The 12,317-nt window shown below is 40.2% G+C and overlaps 1 protein-coding gene across 4 annotated transcripts; it reads right to left on the minus strand.

Annotated features, from left to right (window-relative positions):
• Positions 1–1,761: 1,761 nt before the first annotated feature.
• On the minus strand, positions 1,762–11,204 carry LOC121695919. Of its 4 annotated transcripts, none has more exons than XM_042077107.1 (9): positions 11,139–11,188; positions 8,297–8,538; positions 7,388–7,448; positions 7,151–7,295; positions 6,902–6,938; positions 6,484–6,812; positions 2,230–6,310; positions 2,044–2,128; positions 1,762–1,941 (listed from the first exon to the last, which is right to left on the minus strand). In XM_042077107.1, the coding sequence occupies exons 2-9, from the start codon at positions 8,441–8,443 to the stop codon at positions 1,778–1,780; spliced, it is 5,049 nt and encodes a 1,682-aa protein (XP_041933041.1). In that variant the 5' UTR covers positions 8,444–8,538; positions 11,139–11,188; the 3' UTR covers positions 1,762–1,777. The 4 variants fall into 4 exon arrangements, with proteins under 4 accessions (XP_041933041.1, XP_041933040.1, XP_041933042.1 ...); XM_042077106.1 differs by having other exon boundaries at positions 7,388–7,451; XM_042077108.1 differs by lacking the exon at positions 8,297–8,538 and having other exon boundaries at positions 7,388–7,451; positions 11,139–11,204.
• Between the last annotated feature and the right edge of the window lie 1,113 nt (positions 11,205–12,317).

The raw sequence follows: 12,317 nt of genomic DNA on the forward strand, positions 1-12,317 counted from the left end.
TTTGTAGCTGTTTTACCAGGGATTATCATAGAAAGACATATGATGGCTTATGGGAAAGGTAGGGTTGTTCTGAATCCAACAATACCAAATATGTAAATATAGTATAACGAATCAGGGTGTTCTGTCACTCAATGTATAAGGTGTCCAAAATGAAAGAAAATGGAACACTGGCAAAATACAGTCTCAAGTCCAAATCACATTATCAGTGGTGAGAAGAATGTTGACATTCATTGTTACTGCAAGGTAAGCAAGGCTCGAATGATCTTTTTGTCTTTAAGGGGCACCAGGCAACGTTTTCGTGTTAATTAATCATCTTAGTAAGTTGGTATATGGTTAAATGACTCATTACAGGGCGAATGAAGACTTTCTCCCCCGCCCCTACTGCCTGTAAGAAGAATATCCCACTTGCAAGTTCGGTGTATCCTACCCGCCGACCGAAGCAGGATCAGTTTACATCCTGCATACAGCACAGAGGCAGACTAACGAAACTCTAGCGATTGTTGCAAACGTGTGTATAATGGCAGAGCCGGCGAAGAAGCAGCGAAAACCCTTGACGGAAGATGCAAAGAAAAGGAAAAGAGCTTCAGACCGGGCGAGGGGGAGTGTCGTAAAGAAAAAGCATCAAGCTTGCCTGGTGTCCCTTTAAGGGGGTCTCTCTATCTCATAAAAAGTTGGCACATCCCAAGGCGATACAATTAAATAACCTAGGCGCGAGTGATGCTTTTGCGCAGTATGCGCACGGTAGGCCTAGGCTATAACTTGACACACACACATAGCTGACAGATTTTTCATAGAAATGGATTCCTTTTTATTAATTTCAACATATTATTGATTGCAATAGTCCATATTTCATTTCAATTTCACAATTATGGTCTGGTCTCAACCCTTCATGGACAAGAAGTTATGTTCATGCACCAGTTTTGGCCTCACACAAACAAGCATACATTATAAAATCAAATATGCAAATATGTCTTTAACAAAGGCCAATAGCAAGATAGGCACCTGTGTCAAAAATGTGTTTTTTCAATGGGGGAGGGTATCTTTAACAGCTGATAACGCTAATTTAGCTGTGACTCCAGAAGGGTTATCATACAAAAATGCAAACTACAGACATGTATCTTTTCAAAAAGTATAAGCAACCTTTGCCACCTTGAGTGGTACTGACATCTCATCTGGCCCATGGACTAGAAGCATGAAAAGTTGATGTGAAAAACGTTGTGTGGCGTGAGGTAGGTCTAGGCTAAATATTTGTCAATTGTGAATTGGCAGCCCTGGTGATACTCTAGCCTTTAAATTGTTCCTTGCTGCTGAACATTTTTTTCAACGACAACCGATAGGCCTAATCAAAGCTATCAGCATGTCTGCACTAAGGGCCATCCACATGGAGACGCTTTTTGGTTTAAACGTACATGTTTTGCATAGTGTTGGCCGATCGTCCAAACGAATCCTGTATCACCCTGCCCGAAACCGCACTTTTTTGAAACATATCAGCTGTCTTGAACTTGACACGTATTGCCTAACAATACTAGTTCTCATACATGACATTACCTACAGTTACACAGAGTAGGATAAATATCACAACTTGTGCTGCGCAGCGCCAATAGCTTATCATGACTTAGTCTGAACAGGACTGAACAGTGAAACACATTTGGAGAGCTATACACTACTTGGATGTAACATTGAGCCCCTGCTTGTGGTGAACAGCATATGTGACACCAATTAGTCCACATACATATTTAAGCAATACAATGCAATGCAAACTATGTTTTTTGGAATTTTAATGAAGTGTCTCTGGGCATATCTTTGGGGATTTTCTGGATAAACTGGAAATGATTCTGGAGAAAAAGCCCCTGCGAGGTTTCTTCTCTGGTGAAGCAGATGTAGTCGTGCCACTCGAGGCAACTGGTGCAACACATGGTAGGCAGCCTGCACATAGGACAGCTATGAAATACAAAAGTTATGATCATTTTAGTCATCCTGTAGTTTTTGTAATTTTGTATGCAAAATTAGTAATTGCTATCAACAATGACACCAATGTCTTACTTGGAACAGCATGAGCAGAGATCGGATCCAAGTTCTGATCCATGTTAGTGGACTGCGCCTCTCCATTATTGCCTGACTTTGATTTCTGATAGATAAGCATATACAATGAAGTGACATAATGGTAATTGTCTAAAATTTGAACAAAACAGTAATTGTAGTAGGCTGTGTCAATTAAAGGTATTTTACCTTCAGACCAAGAAAGGTTTTGATTTTGGAGATTTTTGGTAGGAACCCAAGTGTCCACTTCTTGGTCTTCTCTTCCTTTGGATTTGGCATATCAGTGGTTTGCATGAACTCACGTGTTAGGGAGGTGACCAGACACGTCTCAAAGCAAGGATCCTCTGACATCATCGCCTTCAGAAGAATCTCCTTACCGCCAAACTCATGCAGGAGATCATTGTAAATGGTTTTGAAGACTTTTCTGATTCTCACATCATGTGGACATGCCTTACTTTTTGCGATGCCCAAGGCAGCATCAATTTCTGTGATTATCCTGTCAATTAGCACTCTAGATATGTCCAACATATCGTCAGCGAGTGACTCTTGATCCTTCAACTTAGAAAGTAGTCTAATGACTAATATAGAGACCAGGTTGGTGTAATCCTCTGAGGTGGAATCCACTGGGTTCAGAGAGGAATAAGAGAAACCCATACCAATATCCTTGGTCGCTGAAATCTGTGTCGGATCACCTGAAGAAGGTCTGCTAAAAAGACACATATTATCAGGTAATGGCTGCTGGTCTGTTTGGGCCTCTAATTCCCCTGTTGTTTGCAGAGTCGGGGCTAGCAGGTTAATCACATTCCTTGCCATGACTGTAGGAAGATCTTGTAAAGTGCTCTGCAGTATTTGTGAAGGAGATCTCGAGGCACTTTGGGGTACTATTTCAGACAAAGAATGTAGAAAACTGAGGCAAGATGCAGAGGATGAAGCATGTTGGAAAACTCCTCCAACATCCATTTTCCAAGGTGATGGAATGTTGAAGCAAGGAAGGAAAAAATGCTTCACCGTCTCCTCAGCATATATCTGAACAAACTGTCTGACAATATCATTTTTGGGGAATTTGCCACTCTGTCCTAAGTTCAAAAGAAGAGAATCAGAGACAGACTTTGTGGCCATCATTCCTTTTTGGTCCTTGATGTAAAGATGGTGAATCAGATTACAAAGATTGTGGGAGAGTGAGCTGAGTCTATCATTACATAGCAATCTCTCCAGCCTTTCCCCCACTGAGGTAAGATCCTGAGCGGGTGAGAGAGAGTCATTCTGTACCAGCTCAGCAGAGATGGTGTTAACAATGTTGATAATTGAATCACGATTGATAGGAGAGGACTCATTTTCATCCATATCATTCATGTCACTATAAACATGTCGCAGAGGAGGTGCTTCAGCAGGTGTCTCACTAAGGCTGAGTACTGCACCAGATAAGACCTCAGACCTCAATTTTGATAATTTGCTTTTGGAAGCAGTGGATGAGTAAGAATTTGACTTTTGTGGCTCTTTCATTAACTGGTCATCCTCCTCTTCAACGTTGTCTGTTATCTGTTCCTCTGAATAATCCAAATCAACAGATTGCGCAAGTTCCTCCAGAATAAAACCAAGCACCTTGCTAATGGCTTCTTTGTCTTTGTCCTCAACTTTGGAGTGTGCGAGGTGGTACTTGGCAAACACATTTTTTAGTTTTCTCCTGAAGCTCTGGAATGTTTTGCAAGTTTTGGACCAGATTTTCACATCAGCATCTTCAGTTGTTTGAGAGATGATTTCAGAAGGTTCTATATCCTTATCAATGCATTTTTTCATGTAAGAGCATGGGCTTGCTGGAATATCAGGGGTGTCTGTGGAATCCAGAAGTTTCTGCACCACATTAGTCACTTCTGTGACTAAATCAGAAGCAGCATTCTGAACCTCCATTTGTGGGTCTGCCTTGGAAATGAAAGCACCAGCCACTTTGTGTGAATCAAGAGAGTCTGTTGATTTCCTGATAGTGAGCAGTAAAACATCGCTCACAAGCTTGGTGGCTTTACTTTGAAACTCATCTTCTGAGAGTTTCTGGCTAAGCTTTGTATGTGAAGGGACTGTTTCATCAGTGTAATCCTCATTACCAAGTCTTTGAATAGGTGACTCAGGTGGGGCAAAATAAGCTTCAAGCTGCATTATTATATTTTTGTCTTCAGTTGAGACAGCATGTGATGTATCACACTCTGCATTTTCACCCACCATCTCGTCTTTGTATAATGTCAAAACCCTACTCAGAACTTCTTTGGTGGCGTCCTTGAGATCAACCAGTGGCTGGATGTTGCGCTCTTCTGAAGTGGGATGCTCAAACTCACTGTTGCAATTTTGCTCTTTTGTAGGTTCTTTTACTAGTTGTTTGACCAAGCCTATTCCCTTGAAAGATATTTGAGTAAAAAAATCTTCCATTTTGTTAAGCAGATTGTGATACAATTTTGAAGCTTTAGTGAAGAAATTCTCCTTATGTGGCTTGTCACATTCCACCTTCATTGAATGCATAGACTCGACACATCCCTGCAGGTCAGTCAAAATCTGATTTACCATGATTGATGCAGCAGACTCTACATCTACATTAGGTGTGTCTGTGTCAGTGTCAGACGTCTCTGTTTCCACTGGAAGGAAAAAGAAGGAGCTCACCTGAACCCTTTCTGGCAAATAAGGTTGATCCAGTGTGCCTTTAGAATTATGGCTTCTGACTGTTTTAAGTACGGCTTCGCTTACTGCCATAAGAGCATTTGTTTGAAAAACTTCACAAGACAGTTTCTGAAGACATGCCAAAGAAGAGGACTCTCTGCCTGTTGAATCGTAAGTCCTTGTGACATTCTCAAATGAATACTTGCTGGAGTGATCACTGCTGCTCTCTAAGGTCATTGAAGAGCTTGAAGAGATCAAATCGTCCAGTTGGAAAATTACTTTTTCCACAAATGTGTCAGCAGGGGCACTGGAAGGTACACATGGTTCCTCAGCCTCCTTCGACAAGAGGGTGGTAAGGACCCCTTTCAAGGCATCTCTTGTGCATTCATCAAGTTGAGTCTGGGTCAAATAAAACTCACCTAAAGCCACACTATGTGTGCCATCACTATGTACTTTTCTAAGCAGTGGCCTGGTACGGGGCAGCAACTGCTCACTGCAAGTACTGGTTGGTTGCACACCTGAGTGCTGAGCAGAAAAAACATCCATAACCTGCATGGCCTCTATTGTTTCGATATCAGGGGTTGACATGCCTTTGCGCCACAGAATCAGTGGGTTCTTGAAAAACTCCTTTAACTTTAGTTGGACTTTGTCGTAAAGCCCTTTTGCCGCTTCAACAGTCTGATTCTTGGGTGCATCTGGTACCACCGAGGGCTCGCCAGATGGGGTTTCACTTGCTGTTTCCTCATTTAGAAATGATTCTCTTGCACATTCAGTGGATTCTACTATAGATGTAATCTCCTCCACAAATGCATCGACAATCATGGAACCAACAGAGTAAACTGAATGAGGAGAGTGGCTAGAGAAAAGATCCTCGTCTTCCATATTGATGTTACTCTCAAGAACATACCCAGATGAAAAGCAAGGTCCAGTTGAGGACGTGGAATGCACAGCTTTGACCTTTTCAGTGAGAACATCACTGATAGCCTTCTTTGCCTTTGTGCAGAATTGGTCACTAGAGAGCCTCTCCAATGCAATACTTGAACATTGGCCTGAATTCTGGCCAAGCTTTTCTCCCTCACAAACGTTGAGCTCACCAAGGTCATCAGTATCAAGAGCAGGAATATGGTTCGAAGAAACACTTTGGCAAGCCAGAATTTTAACAGCCCTCTTCATGGTCGTTAGTAGTTTTTTAGCAGGATGGTTCTTTTCATTTCCATCCAAACATGTTTCCATTTCATGTATGATGGTAGTCATTGCCTCTGCAGTAGTTGAGACCAGTATGGAATTGTCTTCCACAAGAGAAGAAGCCTGGGTTTTTGAGGGCTTATGTTGTTGAGCCATATATGATTTCAACTTCAAAGAAATATTTTTCATCAGTTCAATGCTCTTGGTCTTTTGAAGTGAAAGTGCACGTCTTGATGAGTTTTGCAGATCTGGCCTGGTCTCGGTAAAGGTTGAAGCTATTGTATGTGTGACTTCTGTCACGATGGTGTCAATCCATTCTTCTGAAGCTGCAGTCAAGCCAGCTTCATTCAATTTAGTAAGACTCCTCTGGACATTGTGCAGGATAAGTTCCTTTGTGATGCCATGCTGGGGTACTAAAGTAGTCTGCAGGGAGGTGCTGGACCTTCAAAAGATCACAATAGTTGGTAGTTAGCTCATAACATGCCCTACAGCCTCAAAGGTTTTATTTACACAGCCTATACAGCCCAAAAGCACAAGCAAAAATACAAAAATTCATTGTAGGTACGGCTATCACCTCTGTCAATCTGCCAGGCCATTGGCATTGGCACAACATACCTCTTTCCAGAAGAACTGTGTGAGCTCATGGGTGGCTCATCACAGGATCTTAGAGATGACCTGCTACCTGCTTTATGAATGACCTTGGTCAATACCCCCTTATTAACTTCCATGACATCCAGATCATCCTCAATGTAAATGATAGATGGGTTTTTTGGACTGGTGCCGATGATGTTTGCAGAGCCATGGCCCTCGTCTGGTGCCTTCAACAATTCTGGGTCCTCTCCTAGCCTTCTTGCAAGGCTTGGCATGATGATGATGTTTAGTGCACTCAAAGTAAAATGTTTCGCTACGGTCACGCACACTGTGAGAAACTGTGCCTTTGTCACCTGTTTTGAATGGGGAGAAAACATTTCATTTTGTCTCAACACTTCAGATCAGGGAAAAAAACACAACAGTTAAGACAAATGATACTTACAGGGTTGTTCATAGCATCAGCAAATGATTCCCATTCCCTTCAGAGAAAAACATTCAATTTGATTATTAACTGTGTTACTGTGGTTGTAAAGCACCTGTTAGAGCAAGATCTTGGGGTTGATATAGTCACATACAAAAAAGTATGTATGTGAAATAAATTAAATAATGGCATTAATGCTATGGCTATCTAAAATGGTACAGTATATGCCAATGGGAAATGTATTGTGGGCACATAAGGAGAGTAACTTACTCCTCACTGAGATCCATAATGTACTCATAAAATGGCATCATCTGCATCTGGATCCTGGAGGTGGAAAGTAAGTGCTGATGGACTCCCATGTGAGCCTCTGCTGCTGTGGGCTCTGTGGAGGCTGGCTGAACTGCAGATGGAGAAGCTGAATAACATAACAGATGATCAACACATTTTATTATTGTAACAGGTGAATTGTAAAGTTATAATGGAAAGGGACACATTCGGAAATCTAACCATTATTAGATGTGATGCTTCTCTTCTCCGGTGCAGTTGCATCCTCATTAGAATCCATTATCTTCTGAAAGACAATAGATTCCTTATTTGAAACATGCAGCATCTACTGCCTTCAAAGCAATATGCACGACTTTTAAAGGCAAATAGATTGTTGTTAAATCTTCAAATTAATTTTAATATGGTAATGTCAAGGACATATTATGCCCTTTGTCCAGGCTGTTGCCCTATATCCACCACAATGACCACAGGTAGTGACCGCCTTGACAACCACAGCTGCACTCTAGTACTCTCCATGGCAACCCTCTACAACTGTAGGAACACTCTAACGCAACCCACATAATGTTTCACAGCAACAGCCTAGCAACCTAGTAATAGAATAAATTATAGTTAATTAACCCATTATGAAATTGGGAACTTTCATGAACTAAAAAGCTGAATTTTGATGACCTTTAATGTACAAAAAAACATCCATATTACAACATTTTTAACAATGCACAAAATGCCCTGAAATTCCCTGACTTAGTTCAAAACAGTATCACATCCCCTGACTGTCTTTGTCCTAAATGGACTTTTTCAAAATTCCATGACTTGTCGGAACTCAATTGAAAAGATAGATATTGAAAGTTGTTCCACATACCGTTTTACCTCACAACTGCCAATCAGTACTGGTTGCTCGCATTTTGGTATGAATTATACAACGGTTAAGTCTGTTTGACCGGTTTAGTTTGTAATTAGACCAGTTAAATCCGGTCGGTTTGCAAATGTGGTCTGATAAAAACATGGCTAGATGCTTTATTGCTTAAATTAACAGAATAGATTTTGGTCTGGTTATGGTTACTAAATACCCTATAGTAGGTACATTAATTGTATTTAATTAAAAAGCTCGCTCCTGAAAGTTGTTCCACATACCTTTTCGTTTGAAATATCATCCCATTTTATCATAGGCTGTAGGCTAACCAGCTCTGGTCGCTTGCATTGTAGCCTAATGAACTGAAACTGAACTGAAATGGACTTCTTCAGTAAGGCACTGATGTCACATTTGTGGCTTTGTGACATCAGCCGTTACATGATGTCATTAAACAGGGTGTGGCCTTGTGTAAAGGAAATCTGTCTAGGTCACCCAAGATTGGAATTTAACATTGATTTAACACCTGAAATATAAGTCAAGTCAAGTCAACTTTATTTCTATAGCACATTTAAAAACAACTGAGTTGAACCAAAGTGCTAACAAACAAACATAAAACAATGACAATGCTCAACAACAATAATAACATAACATGGGGGGAAAATAAATAAATAATTGAAATAATAAACAAATTGGACAAAAATAAAATAAAGAGTGAGAAGAATAAAGAGTGTGTGTGTGTGTGTGTGTGTGTGTGGGGGGGGGGGGGGGGGGGGGTATTAAGGTAGATTAAAAGCTTGGGAGAAAATGAAAGTCTTTAAGTTAGACTTAAAGCAGTCAATGGTTGGAGAGGACATAATATGTACAGGTAGACTATTCCAGAGTTGGGGGGCAACAACAGAGAAGGCTCTATCACCCTTAGTTTTAAGGCGTGTTTTGGGGATATAGAGAAGATTCTGAGATGAAGACCTAAGTGATCTTGGATCTTGAACACTTGGAGTGCTGTACGGAATTAGTAGGTCACCTATGTAACTAGGTGCCAAATCACTGAGGGCTTTGAAGACAAAAAGTAAAATTGTTAAATTAACTCTGTGCTCCACAGGTAACCAGTGCAGCTTAGCAAACACAGGAGTTATATGCTCACGTTTCTTAGAGCCACTTAATAATCTAGCTGCTGCATTTTGAACTAGCTGAAGTCTGTTGAGAGTGGAGTGGGTCAGGCCTGCATATAATGCATTACAATAATCTAGTCTAGATGTTATGAAAGCATGTGTGAGAGTTTCAAGATTGGAGGACAGAAAGGGCTTCAGTTTTGCAATAGTTCTTAACTGGAAAAAGCTGCCTTTGACCACACTATTTACTTGCTTATTAAAATTTAAAGAGGAGTCAAAGAAAACCCCAAGATTCTTGACTTCACTGTGGCAGTTTGCAGAGAGAGGTCCTAGTGCATTTTTCAAGATAGAAACATCATTTGGAGGGCCAAAAATAATTATATCAGTTTTACTTTCATTCAGTTGAAGAAAATGTCTTGCCATCCAGCATTTAACGTCACTGAGACAGTTAAAAACATTCTCCAAAGAACAAATGCCATTAGTGTTAACAGGCAGGTAAAACTGAGTGTCATCTGCATTAGCAGTGATACTGAATGTTATACTTTTTAAAAATTGAGCCAAGGGGTAACATATAAAGAGAGAATAAAAGAGGGCCCAAAATGGAACCCCTGAGGAACACCACACTTTATAGGGGCAGAGGAAGAGGAGAAATTGCCTAAACTAACTGAAAATGATCTATCACTAAGATAAGAAGAGAACCATTGCAAAACAGAACCCTGGAGACCAACTTCATCCTCCAAGCGTTTTAATAGGATGTTATGGTCGATGGTGTCAAATGCTGCACTCAGAGCACCAAGAGGGCGCAAGTTCCAGAATCAACAATAGTTCAACTGCCAATTTCGGAGATGGTTGCTGCCCTTATTGTACACAATTGGCATTCATTTTCTTATCAATCATTTTGCCCAATGTTTGGCGCTGAATGCATGTAGCAACTTTCAACAGTGTCTGAATAGCTAATTATCCATGTTCAGATGAAATATATATATATATATATATATATATATATTATTTCTTATTCCATAATAAAGTAGACTTCCTATAGGCTAAGTAAGCTATAAACAAGCAATAGACTGTACATATGACTGAACCTGGTTCTGGAGTTAGAGATGGCATAGAATGGATGAACAGAGTATTTTACCTTGTCCTCTAATGAGATCAGAGGGAATGCAACTTTGGTCTGTCAAACGGCCAGATGCTAATTTACAAGCCAAATAACCCAGAATTAAATGGCCCCTTTTAGCATATAGGCCTATCCACGTACATGAATAATTAAGTGAGCTGTACGCTGATTGGCTACCTTGCTGCCAAAGACTGTTCACAATAGGCTCCTGCAACTTCTACCTCTATCTCCAACTCAAAGCATTAACTAACTTGTGGAGGGGGTCGGTGATAGAGGGATGGTTTGTGTCACAGTTTGTATTCACGTTACAGTCTGTCTTTGTTCTGATTCGTCCGTTTTGTAGTGGTCTTTTCAAAGTCTGAGATTTGCGTATGAAAGAAGGAAACAACTGTGTTTCTGGTTCACGGTAGCTTTGAGGCCATGAATTGAAAACTCCTTATTCATCAAAGTCTAGGTAAGAATGTTTTTTCATTCTATTTCTGCTTCAAGTGTTGCATTACTTAGCAACAGGAGATGCTAAGACTATGAGATTGGAACTATTTTTGGGGGTGGAGGATGAACGAAATCCAAATTAACTATAGAAAACCCAATTTAATGTCTTCAAACTCGATTAGCTGTAAATGGAAAAGTTGTAAAAGCAATATGGCACTCATGGTGGTGGCGTTGGTAGTGGATATAGGCCTACCAATGACTTTTACCTGCGGCACTAGTGCCTACAGCCAAGCCACAGTCGTGGGTATATCCATTACTAACCCCACTCTTACTTATGCTATGTTGCTTAATTTAACTGAACTGATATGGATTTTGGTCTGGTTATGGTTACTAAATAGCCCATAGTAAGTACATTAATTATATTTAATTAAAAAGCTAGCTCTTGAAAGTTTTTCCACATACCTTTTCGTTTGAAATATCATCCCATTTTATCATAGGCTGTAGGCTAACCAGTTCTGGTAGCTTGCAATGTAGCCTAATGAGCTAAAACTTAACTGAAATGGACTTCTTCAGTAAGGTACTGTATGATGTCACATTTGTGGCTTTGTGACCTCAGCAGCATACAGCAGTTACGTGATGTCATTAAACAGAGCGTGGCCTAGTGTAAAGAAATCTGTCTAGGTCACCCAAAATTTGAATTTAACATTGATTCAACACCTGAAATATACAATTGTTCAACTTGACAATTTCAGAGATGGTTGTTTCCTTTATACACAATTGGCATTTATTTTATCAATCATTTTGCCTGATGTTTGGTGCTGACTGCATGCAGCATCTTTCAACAGTGTCTGAACAGCCAATTATCCATCCATGTTCAGATGAAAAATTAATGAAAACACATTATTAAAATAAATATAGTATATAATAAAGTAGTCTTCCTATAGGCTATGAACGCTACAGACAAGCAGTAGGCGGCACAAATTACTGAACTCGGCTCTGGAGTTAGAGATGACATAGAATGGATGAACAGAGTATTTTACCTCTTTACAATTCACAATAGGTGCTAGTAACAAGGGAGGGGGGGGGGGGGGTCCCCAACTCGGAGACTATTGCTGCCCTTATTGTAAATAACTGGCAATCATTTTCTCATTTTTCAACAGTCTTCGAATATTCAATCCTCAGGGCTCTTAAATTATGAGCTCATCTTGGAGTGAGATTTTTCCCAAGATTAGGGGCAGAGTGAATAGACATTAGATTTTTTTTAGATTATGCCATGTCTGCCGTTTAGACGATTATGCTTGAGTGTGCCCGACAGGACCAATTTGATGTACTTGTCTCTCCTTCATGACTTCTGACAGTTGTGTTTATCATAAGAATGAGAGTAAACTGGCAGTGAAGCATAAAATGTGTGTAAAAACAGTTTGTCTGAATATGGTGTCTCTTATTCCTTGATCTCTTTTTTTTCTAAGTCACTTTGGTGTCTTCTATAAATTAATAAATGTATTATTATTATTACAACCCATGTAGCATCACAACATGTTTAATTTAGTGAAACGTCAGGTTGCATTGACTTCTGACAAAATGTAGCGAAACATTTGTTCCAAGATCAGTACGCCTCTAGAGAAGTGCTGCTGACCCCTC

The sequence above is a fragment of the Alosa sapidissima genome, chromosome 21, assembly GCF_018492685.1.
Source record: "Alosa sapidissima isolate fAloSap1 chromosome 21, fAloSap1.pri, whole genome shotgun sequence".
NCBI lineage: Eukaryota > Metazoa > Chordata > Actinopteri > Clupeiformes > Clupeidae > Alosa > Alosa sapidissima.

Excerpts from the sequence above, each read along its gene's own strand:
- LOC121695919 (XM_042077106.1), bottom strand. The coding sequence starts at position 8,443 with ATGTCACAAAGCCACAAATGTGACATCAGTGCCTTACTGAAGAAGTCC. Across the intron at positions 6,311-6,483 it reads CACAGTTCTTCTGGAAAGAG|GTCCAGCACCTCCCTGCAGA; the intron begins GTATGTTGTGCC and ends GATCTTTTGAAG. Across the intron at positions 1,942-2,043 it reads CTCTGCTCATGCTGTTCCAA|CTGTCCTATGTGCAGGCTGC; the intron begins GTAAGACATTGG and ends TGTATTTCATAG.